Source organism: Panthera pardus, unplaced genomic scaffold (assembly GCF_024362965.1).
Source record: "Panthera pardus isolate Hobbes unplaced genomic scaffold, ASM2436296v1 HiC_scaffold_24, whole genome shotgun sequence".
Classification (NCBI taxonomy): domain Eukaryota; kingdom Metazoa; phylum Chordata; class Mammalia; order Carnivora; family Felidae; genus Panthera; species Panthera pardus.
In genome coordinates, this window is record NW_026526810.1 from 51484771 (window position 1) to 51510553 (window position 25783).

General features: G+C 34.1%; 1 protein-coding gene across 3 annotated transcripts in view; it reads right to left on the reverse strand.

Annotated features, from left to right (window-relative positions):
* Positions 1 to 2645: 2645 nt before the first annotated feature.
* CTDSPL2 (CTD small phosphatase like 2) overlaps positions 2646 to 25783 on the reverse strand; it is an 82593-nt gene continuing 59455 nt past the window's right edge. For all 3 annotated transcript variants that reach the window (XM_053889106.1, XM_019442277.2, XM_019442275.2), the window contains exons 8-13: positions 23909 to 23995; positions 13120 to 13182; positions 12936 to 13015; positions 9833 to 9959; positions 8271 to 8366; positions 2646 to 7647 (exon numbers count right to left, since the gene is read on the reverse strand). In XM_053889106.1, the coding sequence (XP_053745081.1) occupies positions 7582 to 7647; positions 8271 to 8366; positions 9833 to 9959; positions 12936 to 13015; positions 13120 to 13182; positions 23909 to 23995 (519 nt within the window). In that variant the 3' untranslated portion in view covers positions 2646 to 7581. The remainder of the gene's footprint in view (positions 7648 to 8270; positions 8367 to 9832; positions 9960 to 12935; positions 13016 to 13119; positions 13183 to 23908; positions 23996 to 25783) is intronic.

Here is a 25783-nt window from a genome sequence, read left to right on the forward strand (position 1 = left end):
AATTTTTTTTTTTAATTTTTTTTTTTTAATGTTTTATTTACTTTTGAGACAGAGAGAGACAGAGCATGAACGGGGGAGGGGCAGAGAGAGAGGGAAACACAGAATCGGAAGCAGGCTCCAGGCTCTGAGCCATCAGCCCAGAGCCCGACGCGGGGCTTGAACTCACGGACCGCGAGATCGTGACCTGAGCTAAAGTCGGCCGCTTAACCGACTGAGCCACCCAGGCGCCCCTAACTTTAATTTTTAAAGTTTATGTGTTTATGTATCTTTTTTAAAAAATCTTGTTTTTACTGTTTATTTATACTTTGAGAGAAAGAGTGCGAGTTGGGGGAGGGCAGAGAGAGAGAGAGAGAGAGAGAGAGAGAGAGAGAGAATCTGAAGCAGGTTCCAGGCACTGAGCTGTCAGCACAGAGCCCAACGCGGGGCTCAAACTCACGAGCCGTGAGATCACGACCTGAGCCAAAATCAGATGCTCAACTGGACTGAGCCCAGGTGCCCCAATGTGTTTATGTATCTATTTTGAGAGTGAGCAAGAGCAGAGGAGGGGCAGAGAAAGAGAATCCCAAGCAGGCTCCACACTGTCAATGCAGAGCCTGACACAGGGTTCAAACACACAAATTGCAAGATCATGATCTGAGCCAAAATCAAGAGTTGGAGGCTTAACTGAGCCACCCAGGAGCCCTGAATTAGGCCGCCTTTTGTAACTCTTTTAACTGATCTCCCACCAACCCCCTCTCTTCCCTGTATGGTAAAGTGATCTTTTCAAGATAAATCCGATCATATACTTCCTTGCTTGATGTTATGTCCCCTCCACCTGCAATCAAGCCTGGCTTTACATTCTTTCAGTACATGTTCTACAGATCTCAACCTAATGCTTTTTCAGCCAACCCAAGCCTGGTTCCAGACTAGATTGTGGCATTCTCAAAGCCATTCTTCCCTTTCATGACTCTTTTCCCAACATTATCAGTCTTCACTGCTAGACTGTAAGCTTGAGGGCAATGTCAGGGTTGTTTTCTTCTGCCGTTCATAGAGCCTGGAATACTGTCTAACACATAGTAAGGCAGCGCTTTAAAATGACTGTTACGGTCATTAGGAAGGCTACTTACAGCTTTCAACAAATATTGCCATACACCAAATATAACATTAAAGCTCACTATGATAGCCACCAAAAGTTCTAGTTCATTTGGTTCATCCATTACTAAGCAACTACTAACTTGGCAAACCATTTATATAAGCCTGCTACCCCAACTACTTACCAGATTTCTCAAGCCATTCAGTACTGTCTTCATCATCCACTTTTCTTAACACTCAGCATATTTTCATTAAACACATTCTTATGAGGTGACCTCTCCACAATCACTTCTGTGGTCTTCATGTGAATGCACCCTACTGCTCATGTTTTTCTTAAAAAACTAACATGTGGTTATTACAATGCCTTGATTTTCTGCTGTCCTTTTCAGCTTCAGACATCTCCCCAAACACTGTGCATGTATATCTCCTGCTTATCTGCAAGAGAAGTAGCTGCTTTACCATTTCTATTCTGGTAGTTATTTGTATATTGCCTTACAGTTTATGATGTCTTGATATCATTCATCTTTGTAAGTCTGAAAAGTACATCTTGGTGCACCCTTTGCACAGATGAACACATTGAGGCTTAGATACCTGCTTTTGGCTAGTAAGTTAATGAGTACCTATGGACTTGAAATCAGATCTTTTGATCCTGAAAGCTCCTTTTATTAACCAAACTCCCAAGTCAACTATTCACCTGAAGTCGTCATTTTAAGATTTTAAAGTAATCTCTACACCCAATGTGGGGCAGAACTCACAACCCTCAGATCAAGAGTTCCATGCTCTTCTAAGCCAGCCAGGTCATTTATTTCTAAAGGCCCTGTACTTCAGTGACTCTCAAACCTGTATGTGCATCAAACTCCTTTGGAGCTTAGGGAAAATACTTAAAAATCTCATCACAGCCTGGGGCTAGGGGAAATGAAGAGATGCTGGTCAAAGGGTAGACCTCCAGTTGTATGAGGATCTAATGTTCTGGGGACCTAGTGTACATCATAGGGACTACAGTTAGTACTGTAAATGTATACTTGAAAGTTGCTATCAGAGTAGATTTTAAATGTTCTCATCTCACCCTAACAAAAATGGTAATTAGGTGAAGGATGTTAACCTTATTGTGATGAACATCTCAAATATTTGTATCCAGTCCTCATACCGTATACCTTAAACTTACACAATGTCAGTTTTGCTCAGTAAAGAAGAAAAAGTCTCACCACAGAAATCGGGGTGGAACCAGAATGCTATTTTGTAGTTATGTTGGTTCATGTTATTTTGCCCACTACATCAAGTAGAAATTCCTCATCTTAGGTTCACCATAATCTGGTTCTTTGCCATCATCTCTTTTTTCAAAACTAGCCCCTTTATTCACATTTTATTCCACTTCTGCACACAGTAGTTCCAGAAATTGTCATTCTGCCTGTCTGTAACCTATTCTGTGTTCCTTACAGGTACATCCTGAAGATATCAAAGGGGAAAGTAATGTGAAAAAATCACGTAATTGCAACAAGCAAGCAAAAAAGCACTATACAAATATAAGCTGTTAGATTGTTTCTAATGGCTGATAAAATATCGTCAAAGAAAAGTGCTTCCATAAAAGTTTTATTTATCCCCACAACAACCCTGTGAGGTAGGGTGATCAGGGCATTTGAAGATGAGAAAACTAAGTCTACATTACTTGTTCACGGCTATACTGCATAGTAAATATGTAGAAATTAAACTGAGATTTTTAAATATCCATGACTTTTATATTGATTCACATGGAAAAAGGCAGAGAGAATATTAACTCCCCCCTACCTTAATGCCAAAAGGACAATGCCTTGAAAAATCCCATTTCAAAAGATGAAAGTAGTATTTAATTGCTTATTTCTACAAAGATTTATAAAATAAAAAAATAGTGAAATATTTTACAATTAATATATATAATGGTCTCATTCAGGGATGTCCTTCAGCTGTATATATGATCAACTATTCCAAGTGCTAGAAATGCAAACTCTTAAAAAGTAGGAGATAAGAATGATAATGAGCAGTAGCCTCAATCTTCTTTATTATTCCTCCATGTATCTTGAGTAAGTTCTGTGAAATCTGGTCCCGGTTTAAAAAAAAACTACCAGAGATGTCTGGTAAACTTTATTTTAGTTGCCTACTCTCAAACACCATCACATTATTTAAAACAGTGATTTCCCAAAGCTGGCTATTAGAATCACCTGGAGGTCTTTAAAACACACACACACACACACACACACACACACACACACACACACACACACACACACCTCTCTCAGGCCCCACTCTAGATCCATCCAGACAGTTTTGCAGGGGGTTAGGCTTTTGGAATCTGTATTTCTTAAGCTCTTCACAACTATTCTAATGGTCAGGTTTGGGAAACACTGATGTATTTTAAAATACTAATATCAAAACCATAAAGTAACTAAGTATAAACTTGCTGCTCTCTTCTCCCCTTTCTAAAAATTTCTCAAAACACATTATACCCCAGAACTCTTGCCTCTGAGCAAGTAATTTCAATTCAAGATACAGAGAAACATTTTATAAAAATGTATCCTAGTGAGCGAGACTTGGATTCCCATAATAATTTAAGTGGCATTTGAATATAAGATACTGAGTTTTGTGGTTCTTATTCTGAAAATTTTAAATGTGTTTTATATAGGTTCCTAGCAGGCTTTCAACTTGGGAAGATATGAGAAGTAATGACATAATCAAGCATATCAGCACTGAAAAAATACTATACTCAAATATAGCTCATGAGAGGAATAAGAAAGTGAATGAATGACAACCTAAGGCCTTTTGGCCCATACATTTTTGTTCCCAGTCCACTCTTCCCCTATAAGGGGAAATAAAATAAACATTCTTTCCTAGTTGCTTGGCATAGTTATTCAGTGGGTAACTATTAACTAAGTTAATTTAGATACACAAGATTAAAAGAGATAACAAATAAATACCTAGGAAGACAAAGAGAAGTCAGTTCAGAAAACCTTAACTAGCTAATGATGTGGTATATAACACCATCGTGTTAGTACAATTAAATGAAGGCTTCAGTGTCCTTTACATTTCAGCTTTATGTGACTGACACAAGATGTGGAAGAGATCTGATCCTTATGAAGAATTCTGTGCTCGCTGTAAAGATTTGTAGGAATAATGACATGCTTTCTTCATTGATGAGATGAAGTCTCTCTTTTTCAGGCAAGTTGACTGAACAAAACAATGAAAACAAACTTCTTTAGAAGGCTGAATAAAAGTAATTATCTAGCTGAAAAAGTCATTGGCCAAAGATAACTTTTTTAAACCATTCTATGTTTAACACTTAAAAAAACAAACAAACAAAAAAAGCCAACAACAACAACAACAACCAAACAAACCAGAAAAACCAGAGAAATATAAAAAAAAAAACAATGTACACATCCATTTTCACTGACAGGTACAAGAAAATAGCCATTTATAGAAGTTACAATGCTTTCAACAGCTCCCTCCCCCCCAATTTTGGGAAACAAGATAAAGCCATCGGGTAAATAAATATACATACTAGCTAATATAAAACAATTATGGTTTCAAATTGTTATCAACTCTTTAAGACTCAAGAAGAAATATGGTGATATAAATCTGATTAGGGCTACATATATTACACAGAATTAAAAAACACAACTGATTTAAACATCCTAACAATAATACAAATATTTAAAAGAATGTCTTAAAAGCCAGACATTTATCACTGGAAATATCACAATTATAATATGTACTTCAGATATGTTAATGTGTATATAGGTCACTTTTGCTGTGTCTTATCAGGTATGCAACTCTCCTGCATTTCCTACAGTCAGTTTTTAAGAGTTCATGTTTCCTGTGTGAATTGAAGGAGCTGGGCACATCTCAATTCACAAAATAAACACCTCCGCTTAACTAAATGGAAGTGTGTTTAAGATAACATTTACCAAAAGATAAAAGAAAATTAGGGGTAATGAGAGGATAAAACATGTTAAAGTAGAAGGAAGCTGGATAATTGTCTCTTTATAAATTATTTTAAATTTTATATTAACAAATTTAAAATGACCCAAATTAAGTAATGAAGAAAAATAAATTGGTCTCGAAAAATTTTCTCAGGTCATATAAAATTTCCCTTTATTCCTTTACAGAATCTTGTTATGCTAGATTCCTTTGTCAGTTGACTTAAAGAACTCTCCTAGCATGGGACTGAAAACAGTTTACCATTAATAAAAAAGGACTAAAAGTTGGTGTTTATTTAAAGTGCCCAGAGGCACAACAGTACAGGCGCTTACATTTCCCTTTAAATCATGGGAAAGCCCTTTGAGACTGTGTTTGCTTAATCAGAAAAGCTTTCAGCAATTATAATGCACACTGAAAGCTTAGATCTTCTTGTATAGGTTTAGGGTTTTACTGTTTGAGCATAAAAAGGGGAGCAAGGAGAAATGTAACTAGGTTCACAATTTTGAGCAAGAGCGTATGTAAAGGTAACGTATGTACATTTTATTTCAAGAAAGACAGAAGACAAACAGCATAAAGATGCCCAGATGCCCTAAAGATAAATACATTTCAAAGATTCTCATTAAAATGAATCTGGAGTATTTTTCCTGCAAGCAAAATACCTTTCTTTAAATTAAAACAAAAACAAACCAAAACAAATTAAAAAAAAAAAAAAAAACCAGTATTCTGAATTGCAAATGCGTTTGCTTTTTTTTTTTTTTGCAGAAAATCTGCCATGATTATTTTTTTTTAATGAATAAGGATTTTCCACAAAACAGGCTTGCTCTACATGCTAGATTTTTTAAACAGTTCAGTGACACAATATGCTAACTACATACACAACAGATAATATAGTAAGAAAACACTCAACCTGATGAAAAGTTAAAATCTTCATTAATACACTGAAAATTGACATAACTCATGCCTTTAAAATCAAAAATACAAAAATTAAATGTTTTCCTAAAAAGATTTCCTTATTTTAAGGATTCATTTGAAAATGAAGCTGCATGTAATTTGTACAATAAGTTGTACAAGTAAACAGGTAATATACATAAAAAATTAAGTGACATACTCCTCAATTATCAGTTGTCCACCTTTAATTTCCAATACTGTACTTTCTTAACAAGCATACAAAATATCAAACTTCTCTTTAGAAAAAGTGCCGTTCTTTGACATCCTTTACACAAAAACAGTCTGAGCCTGTGGCATGTTAATGCAGTCGAGAGGCAAAGCATACTAACTTTTACAAATTCTACCTTCCATAAAAAGCCTCCCGAAAAGGAGATTACACGCCACTATAAAAATATCAACCTCTTGTGGTAGCTGCATTAGAGAACCAAGGCTTGAAGACTATTTTCATATAGCATAGAAAACCACTATGAGAGCATATTAACTGCATTGGTGGCTTGGGAGTTTACTGTGCCACAGGATTATGCATAGCTACTGTAAGGTACCAAGACTGTTACACAGAGTTTTAAATTGATTGTAACCAAGAGCATAACAGAGGTACTACCAGCCCATGCAAAATAACTAAAAATACTGAGTCACTGTGCTGAATACTTCATTCCTGGAGAAAACCAAAGGCAGCAGTAACCAAATCAAGCCCAACAGGTGACCAAACTCATTCTCCTCAAAGATTGGTGAGCACAGTGAAGTCTGAGGTATACCTTTATCCGTTAAATCTGTGTGCCATTGCAAGATATTACCATTTGGGGAACACATGCCATCACAATGGTTTAAATCTTTTGAATATTAGTCATTCATATATTCTTATCTACCCAGTCCTTTGATTTTTTTTAAAAGATTTCACCTACAGAATATTACAGAAACAAAATATAAATGCATGTCTTTCTAAATGAAACTTACATGGACTAAAAGTAGAGAATATTTTTAAACAAATATACAATATGCAGGCAGACAAAGCAGGAAAACGGCCATTCAAATGTATAATAAAAAACTAAAAACTGACTATTTCCAGAAAACTAGGAAGCGCCTCAACTAAAAGGAATGCATAATGAAAATCTAATCTAATACAGGTCAAAAATGTAAAAAGGTTATAAACCTTAACAGGAAAAATAAAACAACTTTTACTGGCCATTCCTGTTGAAATGAGAATCTTAAAGTAACAGAAAAGTGGCTACAAACCCACTTAGAGCACCAAACAGAGAGAAAATAAAAGTCCATTTTCATCTCTGTTATTATCATAAAATCCTGTGTGACTACAGGTCAAACTGCTGGTGGCAGAAACAGAATTCTTTATAAACTGCAGATGTCCTGTACATAAAAAAATTTCACCGGAGTTGCACTAGTTCTAAAGACTCTTCTGTTTTAGCCTACCTACTGTATGTATTCAATCTGAGATAAAGTCTCTTTCTGTAACCCTTGATTATTATTGGGCACCAAAGATAAGAAAAGCAAGACGGGGTACAAAAATGCAAAATTTCAACAGTAATGGCAATGTTTTTGTCTTAGTCCAAAAGGGTCCTGCATTCTCTCCCCCTTCAGTGATTTGACAAGTCTTTGTACTTAATCTGGGGGCAGCAAATCATGCAAGCGAAATCTGTCTCTGATGTGAGGTCGAACATCTTCATTCTGTGTGGAGAAAAAGACATTTTAAAAGCCATGTAAAAATATGATTCCGTAACACTGTGAACATTCTTCCTTTGCAGAAAAAATATACCACTATTTATTTCACTTTGTTTGCCAAATATAAAGATACTACACACAAGCAGTTAACTTAGAATTAAATTTAGATTAAAAGAACTGTCATTAAAGTTTTAATTCTGTAAAGAACAATTATGCACTAAGAGGCAAAACCAAAAGACTGGTAAAAGTGTTAAGCCACTGAATTCTACTTTATTTATTAGGAAAAAATAACACCAGAATAAAGTTTCAGTAGCACAAGCATTAATTCTAGACCTGAACTATGAAAGCAAAGTGAAATCAATTTAATACTGTTAGTAACTTCATAAGAAGCAGCCCAGTGAAAATAAAAACATTCAACCTGCAAATTATTAAATACTGATAAGCATGATTTTGATATAGTTTACAAGGTTAGAAAATGCTTGTAATCCTTTTCAATTTTTTTTTGCCCTAGTCTCATACCAAGTTGACTTTAAAAGTCAGTGCACATAAAGTAAAGTAATTAAAAAGATTTACTTCAATAGAGTTGAGGCAACAAGTGCAAAACACAACAAGATAAATAAGATACTTACCAGTTCTACAAGCTTCTCCAGAAATGGAATCAATTTTAGGAGTTCATTGTCATTTTTATCCATAAACCAGCTTTCTATAGGGATTCCATTAGATAGCTAAAATAATAAATAAGTAATTAAATCCTTTTTATTACATTTTGCATACTTTATAAAAACTTAAAAGAAATAACAGATACTTAAGTACACAGTGATCTGCAGAAGTTACTGTGAAAAGGAATGCCATCAGTTTATGGTTGTTACATTCTGACAATTCAATAGTGCAAGAAACAGATGTTAAGGGATACATCAAAGCCCAATTGGTTTTTCAGCTTAATGTCTTCTTAATATATATGAAACTAAACAAGAAAAATCCATTGAAACAAGTTTTGCAATTACATAATTAAAAATATTACTTTATGGATTAAAAAAATAGTTACTATTAGTCTATGCTAGGCACTGTGAGAGGGGTGTTGCCAATGTAAACACTATCAGAAAGCCTATATACTTTTACACAGGGACTGTGTGACATTCATTGTTCTATTTCCAACAAATAGCAGGATAACCTGAAACGGCAGGAACGTAACAAATTGATGCAATGGTATTTCACTGAAGAGAAGTTTAAAAACGAGAATGCAAACCACATTTTATAGTAAATAATCTCTAGGTTATCTTTAATATTAATGCAGAATACTATATTTAAGATGGTAGATAAATGAAATTATTTTATCCAGGAACCAATATGAAATTCTTAAAAATATATTTCAAAATGTGACCAATGACCTAAATTGAACACATTTCAATACCATATGCAGTTTTCCCCATTTTTCTTTTTTCATCTTTTTACTGTTTACTTTTCACTTGTTCTTTCTACACCCAACCCAATTTCCACCATCCCTACTCTGCACTGATTTACTGTAAAGGAAATCTCAGACCTATCACACGAACACATTCATAATGTAATACATATCTTGCTGGGTGCCTGGGTGGCTCAGTTGGTTGAGCTTCCAACTCTTGATTTGGGCTCAGGTCATAATCTCAAAGTTTGTTAGTTCAAGCCCCTCATCGGGCTCTGCACTAACAGCGTGGATCCTGCTTGGGAGTCTCTCACTCTGCCCCTCCCTAGCTTTCGCACAGACACTTGCTCTCAAAAGTAATAAACAAACATTTAAAAAAAAAAAAAAAGAAAAATAAGGGGCACCTGGGTGGCTCAGTCAGCTGAACTTCCAACTTTGGCTCAGGTCATGATTTCATGGTTCATGAGTACGATCCCCATATCAGGCTTGGTGCTGACATACTGATTTAACAACTGATAAGAATGCTATTAACTGATGTACAGCTTATAATCTCTTCTTATCCAGAATTATTACTCAGATTTTTATCTATGTTTTCATTTATTTAAAAGAAAAATGTCCACAAGAAATATAGCAATTTGGCATTTCTAATTCTAAAAGATAACACTAAAAAGGGAAATTCCACCAGTGAAAATTCTGTTCTCCTATTACATTCTGTTTGGCAGCATTTGTTCTCATTGTATTTTTTTTTTTTTTCCAATCTCATTTTGTTTAGCAACCCTCTCTTCATACCTGATATGCAAAGGCTTGTGGTGAGTTGTCAATTATTATAGTCTTTGAAAGATCTCTTCCAAGGATATTTAAGTCCTTTATATAATTTCCTTGTACACAAACACAATGTTCACGGAAAAGCCGATGCCTAAATATAAAAATAAAAAGAAATTAACTTAAAAAAAAACTCCAAAAAGTATAACACATACTGAAACATACACACATACCACAGGCTTTACAGTTTTAGCCTTATTTTCTCTCACAAAGGAAATTCAAATACAAATGTGGGCCTAAGCTTTGGGCTACAGTTTTACTTTAAAAAATGTTAGCAATTATTGAAACCTTACAACCAAATATTACCATGACTTTAAGAACTTTGGCTTATCCCAAAATGTTATATTAAATTATAAAGAGGGATTAAAAACTCTGTAAATTGTTTTTGTAATTTATTTACCCAGGAAAGCTCAGTTCAGATGCAGCATCTGGTTGTGTCATCGAGGTCCTGCTTTTTAACCAATTTTCCAGATGGTTGACTGAGGCACAAGGAGGTCAAGTGACTTGCCCAAGGTCACACAGTAAGTCAGTGGTTAGCCCCGCATTGGAACCCAGGATCCTCCTGGCTCCCAGTCCTTTGCTCTAACCAGAAGACCACACAGCCTCCCTATCCCTGTACATGCCAGAATAGAAAATATAAGAAGGAATGTTTCTGTGTTGGCATTTTCAAAAATGTTTTTAGTTTCCCTTATAGTTTTTGAGAAAAGCTGTGGAGGCCAAAACGAATGTTTATTCCATCACTTCATACTTTTCCCAAACACCCATCTTCCTTTTAATTTAGTGTGAGTGTGTATATGAATATTTGAAAAACAAGGATTGAATGAAATGATGAATTCAGATTTAAGTATTACAAATGTAAACTGATGTTTCACCAATGATAGATACTTAACTGAAAAATGGTGTACCACTAAAAGCGATTGAAGGTCTTATAATACTTATATACTGTCATAATTACATAATCTCATTTAGCACTCAAAATGTTAGTCTTGGAATATTACTAATAGTTAATACTGGTCACCCTGAAATACTCCATTTGCATACATTAGTAATTTGATAGTTTGGCTTCCTTGTGTCTTAATCCCACTAAACAATTTTTCAGCAGCTAGGGCCTACTTATATATACCTATATTTTTATTTATGGAATTTCAAGAAAAGGGCATTTTCCACCAACAAAATTGGCCATAGCTCTAACAACAACAAAACTCAACCTTAAAAACATCAGTCCTGGTGATGACGACAGAGTTTTCCAACCAGAAGAAATGTAGTAGAAACAGTTCTCTCCCCCCCTTTCTATAAAGAATACTTTAAATTAAATGATCATCTACCACTGTATGGTTTAAAGACTGTTCTACTTTGAAAAGGTAAGACCAGACAAAAGAATTTAAGTCCTGGATGGGCCTATAAAAGATTCCATTTTTATCTGTACAAACATTTACATTTGAGGAAACTAGACAGGCAGGTGCAGCAGGTACACGCAAGTCACTGCTGATGTTTCTTTGCCAATAGCAGCAAACTCACCCAAGACAGGAGACAAATGAACATGTATGTGGATACAAATGATTACTGTAAACAAATTACACTAAAATCCCTCCAGTTATTCAGGAGCCTGAGAATCAATAGCAGGCATTTGCAGTTTTAGAAAGGAACTACTCTTGCCGGTCATCAGATTTGCATTTGGAATCATGAGACTCATCAGATCACAGGAATTTGAGTCTACCTTATCTTCAACATAGCACTCTAATGCAATACACTGTTCAAAAAGCTCCTCCTGTTTTAAATTATTCAAATACTAGATACAAAAACTAGATAAAACAAATTTAAACTCTCAGTGTGTAGGTTTATAAATGTAGTTTAAATGAAGGGTGTTAATTTGTAACATTATAATTCCATGACTATGATTTGTTCCCTAGTAAAATGAAAGAAAGCTCTAAAAGAGAACAGAAATCTTAAGAATGAATGAAGTCATCAAAACAAAATCATTTGTGTACTTTTGTTAAAGTTAGATAAAATAAGCATGCATTATACCTTTATGAAGAGAAAAAAAATTTTCATTTGTGTGTCTAATGCTTGCTTATATTGGAAGTTAAATGGGAAGTGACAACAAGGACAAATTTTGCTCCTTTAGATTAAAAAAAACAAAAAACATAGTTCTATTTACAAGAAAGCAAATCCCCTAAACGTGGACATCAGAAAAAGTTTTTTAACATAGTTGTAACCACTCTATAACAAAGGTACTATTAACAGTAGAAATTAGGACTTTCCACTAAAAAAATATGGGGAAAAGTATTCAAGAAAATGAATTCCTGGCTATTAAAGCTTTTATGAACCTTTTCTGGCATCTCTCTCAGCATTCTCGGTTAAAAAAAAAACAACAACATAGATTAACTCTGTCATCTTAGAGGATGCAGCAAGACTGCTGGCAGTCTTAGTATTTCATTTCTGTTGACAGAAATAATGGAACTGATTTTCAAACTGTTTTAAGATTACCCGAGGCACTCCCACCTAACCAGGAACACACTGCATCTGCTGGCTCAGGACACACACAAGGAAGTGAGTCCAGATCGGGTAACTTGAGTGACTAAACCAACTGCAATTTCCAATTAGATTCATGTAATGTTTTCTTTCCATGGAAGAGAAATTTGCTCTTGAAAAAAGCAAAAGAGTTTAATTTATCCTTTCTGTTAAAATTAACCTTTATTTTCTATGCCATTAAAAAGGTGACATAACATGCATTATCTCAGAGACATAAGGAAGTGAAAACATCATGCACACAGTGAAAAATTCCACATACCCCCAATCTCCCCCCAGTCCCCAAGGAAGTGAGGATACAGATGTAACAGTGAATAAATACATTTGATCTTTGTATCCTTTAAAGAACGTCTGTCTGAAGTTAATATCATTAGGAACTCTTAAAGAGTTTGGGGGCTTAAAAAAGTTCGTTTTCACCATTCAACACAACAAATCTCTATATTTGCAGCCAACTGAAAATGGCCATGAAAATTAAATAGAATCATAGTAATTTCATAGATCAGTGTGACAGACATTTCTACTATTTCTTAATTAAATTTACCTGACCAGTTGCTTTTTAGGGTCTAGTATGTTCAGTAACTTGTCTGCATACACCTTCTTAGAAGCAGTAAAAAGAATGATCTACAAATTCAGGGGAAAAGAAGTAATCATTATACATGATCTAAATATGGGTACTATATTGAATAAAATAAAAATACTTATGTAATTAGCTTAAGCATGTTTACCTCATACATCTGAGACATTCGCTCCAGGAATTCCCTGAAGAATGGTCTTAATCTCACGTAAACCTAAAGAAATAACAAAAATAAGCTTCAGTAAATAAACCTCTAAAATAGAAACAACTTATTTATAAGATATGTTGTGTTCTAACTTTGGATATAATTTAAAAGTTCATATTTTAAAGTAATAGAAAAGTATACTAAGTACCACTCAGCCAAATATATTTCACATACCAAATACCACTTAAAACAATCTTTTGGTAGGGTAACAATAATTATTGGTGATGTCACTTCTTAATAGTTAAATTGCAGCATACAATATGATAGTTCTTTGTGGAATATAATTTTAATAAACATTTCAACTAAAAATGAAAGGTTTCCCTTTGAGATTTTGATCCACCAATCTGCTCCATCTTCCAGCCAGGTAGCATCCATCCAATTATTAGGCAGGCTGTGTGTCCACCTCTAGCTGACCTGTCTCAATGACCTTCCTCTATACTCAGAATTTCTTCTCAACAATCACCTGCTAAGAATACCTTTATTTTAAATCTCTATTAGGTAAATAATGTTCAAGAAAGAGATGTCTGGATTGGTGGGTTTTACATAACTGGAATTTTTCAGAATTCAATCTTGTTCTACATTTACTGATTCAGATGTGGCATCTAAATTAGCACTACTGGGTTACTTGAGATTGAAAATATAATAAGGCACACCAGTTATCAAAATCGACTGGCAATATCAGGAAAAACTACAGTACCCAAAGAACTGCCTTATATACATTATTTCCTTATTTCTGTGTCTATCTTCTTGCCTACATTTAATGTAGCTCTTACTCCAATTTTCAAAAAGCACAGAATTATAAGCCATGAGTAACTACTAACACTGACATACAAAAGATTTTAAATTGTTTTCATTTTGTGACAAAACTTTATAAAAAGAAAACTTTATACTCAAAGGTGATTATTACCTCCAAACACCACGAACAACAAATATATATAGAACACCTATGCACCAGATTCACTGGATTAAGATTAAAAACAAACAACAACAAAACAAAACACTAGTGGCAAAAAACTCAGAATCTAGGCTTCATGAAATTTAATTCTGTCATAAACACACATCCACACAAAAATGCCCTCATGATAAAAATCCAGTTCTGGGAATGTTTCAGGGCAGAAAAAGGAAATCATGCAAAGGATTCTAGGAGGTAGCGACCATGTACTACCAATCTTTATAGTTTCCAAAGCCCAAAAGGCATAAGACAATACTAAATATATAGTAAGTGCTTGAGAAAAAAAATACATTGAGTAATGAAATCACTCAAAGCCAAGCAATATAAACAAAACAAATAAAGAAAAGCAAGCATATATGACTAGATAAGGAAAACTATAGAGTTTCCTTAAAAACTGATCACTTGTAGAAGACAAATTGTGAGTGATAATAATATCATTCTACCCCTACCTCCAGGCTAGAATGATAAAGTTTACTTCTTTTTAATCCTATTAGGCATTTTATCTCAATTTCTTGGCTAATCAAAAACAAAGTAAGCCATATACCCCTACCACTAAGTCAAATAAAAATAAATCCTCAGTGTCCAATCACGATCATTTAGAATGAGGCCCAAGAAATTTAACTAGAGCTGCTCTTCTAATTAATTTTGACATTTTCATCTTAAAAACATTTGGTATACCCTGTAACCAACCCATGTAACTGATGGATTGCCTTAAATAGAAATATCATTTTTTATTTTTTTTTCTTTTTTTTTCAACTTTTTTTTTTTTTTTAATTTATTTATTTATTTTTGGGACAGAGAGAGACAGAGCATGAACGGGGGAGGGGCAGAGAGAGAGGGATACACAGAATCGGAAACAGGCTCCAGGCTCCGAGCCATCAGCCCAGAGCCTGACGCGGGGCTCGAACTCACAGACCGCGAGATCGTGACCTGGCTGAAGTCGGACGCTTAACCGACTGCGCCACCCAGGCGCCCCTCATTTTTTATTAACTATGGGTCTTTTCAAAATAGATTTGTGATGATTAAGAAAACAATCAATTTAGTTAATACTTCTTTTCCGATTACCTCATTTCAAGGAGGATGATAAACTATGAACCATCAGAGCCTTTTGTTTGTTGCTAAGAAAGTTTACCGTTTACATACATTTAATTAAACAATATGTTATTTTTGCATTTATGTAAATGATTTCATTTGGTCTCAATATCCCTGTTATCACTTGCTCCACACTATAAGCTAAGGAACGCCTCTGTAATTTGGGATTTGCTTCCTCTGAACCCTAACACACTTCCATTTCAGAGGAATACTTCTATGTAAACGGTATTATCCAAGCATAGTAAGTGGAACACTATACAAAGGTGACCTTTCCAACTTCTTATACATGACTTCCATATTAAATCAAAACTGTAACTTCATTATACATTGTACTTACTACTTTGACCATTCTTAATATAAAAATACATCTTAAAACGACATTACTTTACAGAGGATGCAAAAAGGTAGTACTGAAGATGGGGGAATATATTGCTAAATTATTTCCTTACCATGAGAATAGAATAATTGTTGGCTGTAAAAGTTCTTATCCCCAAAACATATTCACTATTTGAACAGGAAGGTCATTCAGGATTAAAATATATACACAGAAATTAATGTGGTTAGTGGGAAAGAGAATATAGAAAGGTACAAAATAACAGTGAGCAGAGGTGGAGGTTCTGCTATGTGCTACAAAGGTAAAATCTCAGAAAGAAAAATAGAAATGGAGACACAAGGCCAGCATGGTCTAAGTCATTTGGACGGATATATTAAAGCATAAATATATAACAGTCAAACACTAAGTACTGTCTAGTAGGAAACAGAACAATTGTTAAGGTATATATAATACAAAGAGACTATGATCACTTATTATGTTAGGTCACAGAGATATAGAAATGTACAAATGCACAGAGGCATGCCTCCAAAATGCTTCAAAATCTATTCCACAGATGCTCATAATTATATTTTTCTTCTCCTTTCTCATAACAAAGATTCTTGTCCTGAGCTGCCTATTTCCCTTTTTCCACATTCTTTCCCTACTTAGTATTTCACCAACAACCATCCTTCTTCAAACCTGTAACTTTTCAAAATCATGTAGTCTCCCAAATGTAATAGGCTAAAAGTTTCACTTCAGTCTGGTATACATATGTCCCTCCAAATATACAGCAATTATTCTATCTACCCTACAAATAGTTTTAATCCATCACTAAACAATATGCATTTTTAAAATGTCAAAACTTTAAAAATAATGCAGAATGCTATAAAGAAACAATTATTGTATAAAAATACCATACCCAAAGACATGTCTTAAAGAGCACTGACTACCCAAAGATAGGGATTTATGAATATGTTCATTATATAAAACTTTAAAAATAAAATCTACCAGAAATACCTGCAAAACTGTGATAATGGAACTAATCTTATATGATCTTGTAGATTGATTTTACTAAAGTTTAAATTTTATATAGAAAAAGTAATGTGTATAACAGAAAATATTACATTACATCAAGATTCCTTGAGATGAACAAATACCTGATGGCCTGTACTTTCTTTAGTGTTAAGACAATGAGAATGTCCTGTAATTGTGTATGTAGATAATCCTACCAGGCCATAATGGTTAATAAAACTGAATTTAATAAAAGCAGTCACCAAAATAGCAATCTAGTTATAAAATGATTATAAATATTTTGTGGTAGCCTGTCTAAATTCAAATTCATGACCAAATATTCAATGTCAAGCTATATATACTGAATAATCTCTATTTGTTTACCAAACCTTATCTAATTTCATACGTAATTTCACTTTTTAAAGAAATTTCATATATAACTTTAACAACATGAATGAAGCAGCAGAAGCAAGAGAAGAAAAAGGAGAACAAGGAGGAGGAGGAGGAGGAGGAGGAGGAGGAGGAGGAGGAGATGGAGGTGGAGGAGGAGGAGGAGATGGAGGAGGAGGAGGAGGAGGAGATGGAGGAGGAGGAGGAGATGGAGGAGGAGGAGGAGATGGAGGAGGAGGGAGGAGATGGAGGTGGAGGTGGAGGAGGAGATGGAGGTGGAGGAGGAGATGGAGGAGGAGGAGGAGATGGAGGAGGAGGAGGAGATGATGGAGGAGGAGGAGGAGGAGGAGGAGGAGGAGGAGGAGGAGGAGGAGATGGAAAAGAAAACCCCCAAAGCAGCTTCACTTTGTGGGCAACTGAATAAGGAAGAAACAAAAACAAAAAACTCTTACATGTAAATCTTTTAAGAAAAAGTATTTCTAAATAGTTTTCAGCACAGATAATATAACCTTAACATATTCAAAAAGAAACATCTTTTAATAGTTATTCCATGATATCTTTTGAATTTATTGCTATACTGATACAGGTTTATTTTTATTAAAAAAAATTTTTTTAAGTAATCTCTATGCCCATCATGGAGTTCAAACTCATGACCCCAAGATCAAGAGTCACATGCTCTACTGACTGAGGCAGCCAGGAGCCACATATTGATATAGGTTCAGAAAAAACCCCACAAAAAAACAGTCAATTCTGTGGGACTCCTCCACTTAAGAGTATGGCACCCTTTAAATAAAAAGATGATTGGTAAATGCTATTTACTTAATCAGCAGTAAGACTTTTTTTTTTTTTTTTAAATTTTGAGAGACAGAGAGAGAGCGAGCGAGCGAGCCCACATGCACGTGGGGGAGGGGCAGAAAGAGAGGGAGGGAGAGAGAACCCTAAGCAGGCACTGCACTACAAGCACAGAGCCTGATGCGGGGCTCAAATTCACTAACCATGAGATCATGGCCTCATGATTGACTTAATTGACTTAATTAACTTAATTGGCTTAATTGACTGAGCCACACAGGTGCCCAAGTAAGACTTTAAGGCAGTAGAAAACCAATAATCCTGGGGAATGTGATGAATGAGATGCTACATATAACTGAAAAATCTTACCATGAGTAGATAGATACCACAGGTATAACAAGTGACTGTCAATTTGTTAACCCTTCTGTGCACCTCAGTCTCCTCATACATAAAATGAGTAAAATAAGAGTACCTACCTCATAGGGTTGTTGTGAAGATTAAGTTAATACATGTAAAGCACCTAGAACAGTGCCTGGCACATGGAGAATGCCAACGACTATTACTTATCCACCTTATTATTAATCAGTCATAAGGAGAATAGCTGGAATGAGTATGATTCTATGGGACAGAACTGGGCAACCTAACTGAAAAAGAAAGCCCTACAGCTGCAATCTACACTTTTAGGAGAGAGAAGATAATCAGGAGTTCCATCAGTTGATAGCTTCGCTATTTAACTTAGTTAACACCTTCTTAGCATCAATACTAGAGCACAGAGACAAAACCCAAATCCTCTTCATAGAAAGAGGGTTGCTCAGGTAGGCCCTGCAGAGACCTCAACCTTATAACCCCCGGGTGACATTACACTCATCCTTTGCTTAACACAATTCCAACAAGAGGTAGATGGCTGCTGGGGATAGTATTTGTAGGCAGATCAATCTGAAAATGAATAGGTAAATACTAAAACATCAAAATAAAAAATAATAAAATCAAAAATCCCCACACTAAAAACTTCTGTAAAACATTACACTAAGTAGAAATAAATCTGGAAAGGAATTTTCCTGTAGAGTCTACATGGGATAAAATGAAACTTAAGGTATCCATATATGTAAGTTAGCAATGAAGCATAATTTTCAAATAAAAATTGGCATATATATATGTTTTATATATATAAACTATTGCTGATTTTATTTAAATAAAGTTTAATCATTTTAAAAGCAAAAAAAGGTCACTTTAGTAAAAAAATGCTGCCTTTAATAACAAGCTCTAAACTGCCTAAATGATTTAATATGCTTAGTAATTAACTGTCACGTCTCCTAAATTTGCAGCACATTTTCAGCTGTTGAACAAGAATTTTCCATGCTTTTTTAAGGAACTGCCTCTAATTTTAAGATACATTTACAAAGAATACAAAGAGGTCCCCATGAAATACACTTTATCACCTTTGAGAGGCAGCTAACTATAGGTTTGTTCTTTCTTTTTTTAACCTAAAAAATCAATAATGAATAATTACAATGAAAAAAAATAGACCAATGACTAGTTATACTTACTAATAAGGATAGGAAAGTTACTTTAAAATTACTTTTAATATTAACCTACAATTAGTTATCACAGTATTGTTCCCTACCAGCTAAAATATTACCTTAATCCTCAATACTAAGTGTCCATGAACCCCAAATGTTCTTTTTAAGGTATATTATAAACACTCCTTTTGTACAACAAAAATTATGCTTTATGAAGGTCGAAACAAAATGCCTCTTGGTTAATGTCAATTTAAGTCAGAGCTTGAGAGGAAGAAAAACTTGATTAGGTATTTACTACAAAACTCTTCCTTTACACGATTGCTTATTTCTCCATAAAGCAAAAATAATGCTGACTTTTCTAAGAAAGACTATACAGAAGAGATAGAAGCCACTGACTCTCTACTTTTCTTGTTCTGTGGGATAAAATATTTGAGATCCTTATGAAAATTATCCTAGGCTGTAAGGTTCCCAAGAAAAAAAAACAAACTATAGTGATGGGGAAAAGTCTAAGCTTTGCTAAACGTGGGGTTTCCCGCCCACCTCTCCCCCCAACTTTTCCCATAAAAGCAACCTCTACTAATAAAACAAAGCATCCTTTATCAAGTAGCTCCCTACAGATCCTATCTCTCCTTGAGTGCTTACCACAATCTGATTTCTGGACAGCTGACCCAAAGTTTGATGATTTTACTGATCTTCAGAAAGCCACTGACTGGCTAAAGTCTTATTGGTGAACAGAGTCAAAAATCAGATGCCCCTGCCATACTTTACAGAATGAGGAGTTGGACAGCACAGTTACGTTTGGCTGCACTGTGGTGAAACATATGAGGCATCTTCTTTTTGTCTTCAATTAGCCACGTTTGGGCTGAGTAGCTCTATTACATCTTCAAAAAACTGAGCTCCAGTTCTTGATGGAGATAGAGGAAGGTCATTGAGGAGGTGGTTCAGCTCAAGAGCTAAGTGAAAAATCTGTCTTTTGATTCAGTCCTGCTTGTGGATAGAAGTCATCTTCTGGATGGAAGAGGGAGTGAGATGACCTAGAGTCTTGAATTGGTGGATCTGCAGGAACAGAAACTAAATACAGTGGAGACCTCTTAACTGAGTAACACCACGAGATGGATTTCCTGACAACGTGTCAATATAAGCTAAATATAAAAATTAAATATGTGGATTGGAACTGATCATGCACTTGTTTTTCCAGGTATCAAATGCATCTGTACAATTCTAAGAATAAATAATGTTTTCCCAATAACTAACTGTAAAACACTTCATGGAAAAACAACCAATTTAAAGGGGGAAAAAAAGACCCAAACAAAAATCCATACACTTTGCCTCTTTGAGTGCCATACCCTCACTTTAAAAACTCACTTTAAAGAATGACTTTTTCTCTCCATCTACACAAACTAAATCTGTCTATCCAAATAGTATTAGTAACATGTATCAAATTTTGAGTTGAATCTTTTAGTTTTTTTGAATCTCCCAGAGAAATGGAATTCAAATACACTCAAAATACTAAATTGAGGCTTGAATGATCTACCTGCTCAAAAATTCTGAGACTTGCATTAAGTAAGTTGAGTCCTACTTATCAATCAAAAGGAGAGTATATACCATGGAGTCAGGCAGTCTTTAAATGTGAATAGTGGTCACCTTAAATTTCCCTCAAACTTTCATCTGAAAAAAAACTAAGAAAGCCCACAACCAGATTATAGTGGATCTAGTTTTAAATTTCTCTATATATTAACAAGAATTTTGATGAACATTTGATTACTTACTTCCACTTAGAATTTGAGTATGTAAATTTACTGTATATACTCTCACAATTATTAGACCAAGGGTCAGCAAACTATGGCTTATGGGCCAAATACATCACTTATTTTTGTAAATAAAGTTTTACTGGGACAAAGCCATGTTTATTTGATTACATTCTTACTGTCTATGACTAGTTTCATGCTACAATGGCAAAAAAAAATATTTGGAACAAAGACTACAGAACCTAAAATATTAAAAACTGGCCCTGTACAGGAAAAAGTTTGCCAACCCCTGATATAGACGATTATTAAACATATGTAAAACAATTTACACTTTAAACTGTTTTGAAAGAAAGAAAAAAAAAACAAGTAGATTTAAAATTAGATATAGGCCAACCATAACAAACTTACCACAAAAAGAAACCAAAAGCAAAGTAAGTCCCAAGAGGACACTTTATCTGGCGTTGATTCAGGTGAAGAATTTGATCCTATCTTAACATTACAATTTTATTTTTTAAGAATTTATACATAAATGCTATGGAACTGACATATTCATCAGTATACAGATAAATGCCATGGAACTGTTCATTTAAAAATGGTTTATGTTGTGAATTTCACTTCAATAAATTATTTTTTAAGAGTATATACAGTATTTTACAGGTTTCTAACCTTTAAGTGGGCCACATTATATTGCAGTGGTTAAATATGTAAGTTACATCTTACCTAATAATGTGGTTTCTCCAAAATCTCTTAGATCATCTCAGACCCTTGTGTATATTTCTTCTTTGCCAGTAGATGGAGACAACACCACTGAAAGTTTAAAAGACATCATTCCCTGTTTAAAGGGAGCTTGCTGGTCTGAAAACTGGGGGAACCCTAACCCAAGATTTCTTCAAAGTTATTTTTTAAAAAGCAGACAGAATGGCTATGCCAAAACCAGAAATCCAAAGGAATGTACCCAACATTAACTACGGACATCCTCAAAAATTTACTAAAGGGGGACTAAACTCTGTTTATGATGTAGTAACTAATAAATAATATTAAAATGCAATCATCCCTATAACTTGGAAGATTCAAACTTCCTGCTCACTGCTCCTAATTTAAGCTAGATCATTTTTCAGTTTCAGAAAATTTAACTCAGAATATGAAAGAAAAAAGTTCTTTGAATTACACAAAGGTAGATGCAGTACATACATAGTTTTTCTAAGTATTAGTCATATGCACTGCTAGAAGCCTTTTATTCAAAATAAGACAACTATCCAGATCCACATAAAAATAATAAGAACTTTATTAAAAAGAAGAGAATTAAAGCAGAAATGGTGAAAGCAGCAAGAAAAAAATTCAACCTTATGGTCACAATGAAAAGAAATGCTCATGAAAGGAAAGAATCAAACTCCTCCAATTTCCAAGTTTATTTCACTATTAAAAATGACATACAGACCAAAACTATCTGCAAGAAATAAATTTCAAACCAGAAAGCTTAAGAAGTCATCCCAAAATAATGATTTAATATTTTTCAAATGACAACTTTCCTTTCCAAATTCAAAGCCTGAATGGAATTTTGAACAAAAAAACATGGTAATCAAGCTAAAAAGACAAACCTATTAAGATACTGCTATACTATTTATATTTACCAGAAGACTCCTGTCCTTAACATGAACTAAACAAGAACAACCTATTTGGCAGAAAATGTCTTATTAAGAAAAAAGATTACCTTAAACCAAATAATAACCAGTTAAAAACGAATACAAAAATCTTAAAATCCCTTATATTTATGTATAGTTTGTTCACTCTCTGATCAAAAATCAAAACTAAAATCAGGTTCCATAGAAGGGAAATGAATATAGTACTCAGATATTAGCATGCCTACAATGACTAACTAGGTTAAACTAGAACTGACATAACTGCTAAAGTAAATCCTCTTACGACTCATTACAAGATGAAGTCGGTAAAGTAAATCCTGAACCACAAACTTCTATTTAATTATGAAATTTTATGATTCCCAAAAGAGAGTAACTATCATGTGCTAAGAAAACTATACCCACATTCTAACTGCCTATTAAGAGCACATAAACAACCATAAACACCTTTTCATCATCCACATGGCAAATGTTCTGTGGCTTTATTTAATCCTTGGGTTGGCTTCCTCTTGACAAAGAACAAACTTTTTGACCTTTCCCAATCCTTCAACAACTAGTATGGATGAAGGTAACGCTAATTAAATAACAGCCGCCACCACAGAAAGGCACTTTGCAATTTTCAAAGTGTATTCATATATGTTAATTAATTCAAATTTTATGACAGGAAAATCTCAAACGTAAAGTAAAAGCTATGGCCAAACAACATAATTCACAATGAAAGATAAATGATATTTGTATTTTGCACAGTTACCTGTCCATCAACACAGATGAGGGAGAAATGCTTTTACCCAGATTTTTAAAGCAGTAACTGGAAATGTCCTAGAATTCTGTGATTGATATAAAGCAGATATACCAAACTGCCATCTACAGACTATATTACTACAAAAGGAAATAAAAATGACCAACAAGGAATGAGTTTTCTTTACACTAACTAGATTTTGGGGGAAAACACACATAAAAACAAAACACCAGGTGTTAACCTGGCAAGTTCTTCTTGGGGATCTATGATGTCAGTGCTTCTGCCTCCACCTGCTGGCAAACAGATTATGAAACTAGCAGAGATCACTGGGTTAAGAAAAGGTTCACGTTTTGGGTAACATTTAATGTTTTATGTAATTATTTAGCATGATGCTACTTTGTGTTAATAAATCAGTAATATATTGATGAAACTCATTAGGAAAAAAACACATTAAATTTTACACACACAAAATTACAAAAGATTTCTTGGTTCAGAACATTATCTAACAGGCCAAAAAAGAAGTTAAAAAAATTTTTTTAATTACCTGATAAATGACATCTTGGAAAAGGACTGGAAAAGTAAGTGCTGCATCTTCTAGCTCATTTAGACTACAGTGTACTAGTGTTTCATCCTTAAAATAAAAAACACATACTGAATAAACCAAGATACTAAAAGAAATTTCAAATGATAATTTTATGTACCCATGATCACCAAAAACATTTATTAAAGTACTCATTCATACGTGGGATTTTATATTTATCATATTGCTGTGTGTGGCACAGCAATTTGGGATAGAATTTTCTAAGCCACTGGTTCTCACGTATGGTCCCTTGACCAGCAAGAAGTATCACCACCTTCTGGGTTAGAAAGGCAAATAACTAGTTAGAAATGCAAATTCTCCAGCTCCACTTACGATAATTCAAAAACTTCAGAAGGGGGTGAAGGAGAGAGGAGCTCAGCAATCCATATTTTAATAAACCCTTTATGTGACTCCAATGAATGCTCAAGTTTGAGAACCACTGCTCTGAGTTCTGCACTTGCCAACTTTCTGATAAGTATAATCCATACTCCTTTTATTTAACAAATAACAAATGAAAGTTTAGAATCTAATTATTTTTAAAATTACATATATTCTATTCACATAGCTCCTTATCCTTAAATCTTTTATAAAGACTTTTATTTTATAAAATGGATGTCTTAGTATCTGTTGAATACGTTTCAGACATAAACATGATTTAACTAAATTAGCAGTCAATGAAGACTTCTCATCTTTGATCACCAAACTGTTTTCTCATTAAGAGGATAAGAAGGTGAGGATCATTCAATCTAAGATATGTGCAAATATTCATATTTCTTAAATACCGAATACAAATAGGAGGTCTATTTGTAGTTAAATGACAAAATGCCTTTCTTTTAAAAAGCTGCCAGTGACTACCCCCAAAATTTTTCAATGCATTTAAAATGAATTAAAATGAAACACAAATGTTCATACCTTGTGATTCCACATCTTATTAGCTGGAGTGTTTCTTTTAACCTAAAGTTAACTCTGGGGAGGCAAAGAGCAAAAAATACTCTAGATATGCCTCATTTTCTTTTAATAGCATATCAGACTACACATTTCAAGGTACTGTCTTATCATCTTAAAAAAAAAACCAGTATCCTCTTTCCTACAATTGAATAACTAATTCTACTACTTCATTTACACACTATCTAAATTTTTATCATTCTTCATTTACTTTTATAAAATTATTCATTTATGCTCAGCCAATTCCTAGCTTTCCTTCTCTATTTACCTTTAAACTGGATTAAAAATTATATGGTCAAACTTGCTATGATGACCATATCAACTCCTAACACAAAAATCTAGCAAAATCTTTTTTCAGTTTTTCCACTAACTTGCACATCACATCTAAACTACTCATAATCAGTTTCAAAATTTTTCTCTTTATACTTATCTTCTAATAAATACCTTAATACTTAGGACCTCTGAATACCTCTCTTACACCTCTTTGGCTAGGCAAAGGCTAAGGTGGTGAACTCTCAAAAAAGAACTATACATCCTAGTTAAGATTTAAAATAATGATATTTTCCTCAAGAAAAAAATTTTATGAGAAGTAAACCACATCTCCAATTATAGGATACCAGTAACAAAGGCTAAATAATAAATTGTTTCCAGTATTATGTAAGAGGTAGATGTTCATTTTTCAAAGCTCTTTTGGTATCCTAAAACATAAATTTTTAACATACCAAGAAAACATATCAAAGGTTTTATTAGCATTCAGAGCTCATGCTTTGGGGAGTCTATTAATAAAGTTATTGATATTAGACAATACACAAAAATAAGAACAGGAAAAGAACTATAATCTTGCATAAAGTTAACTCATTGGGACACAGATAATATTTGGTCCTTCAGGGAAAC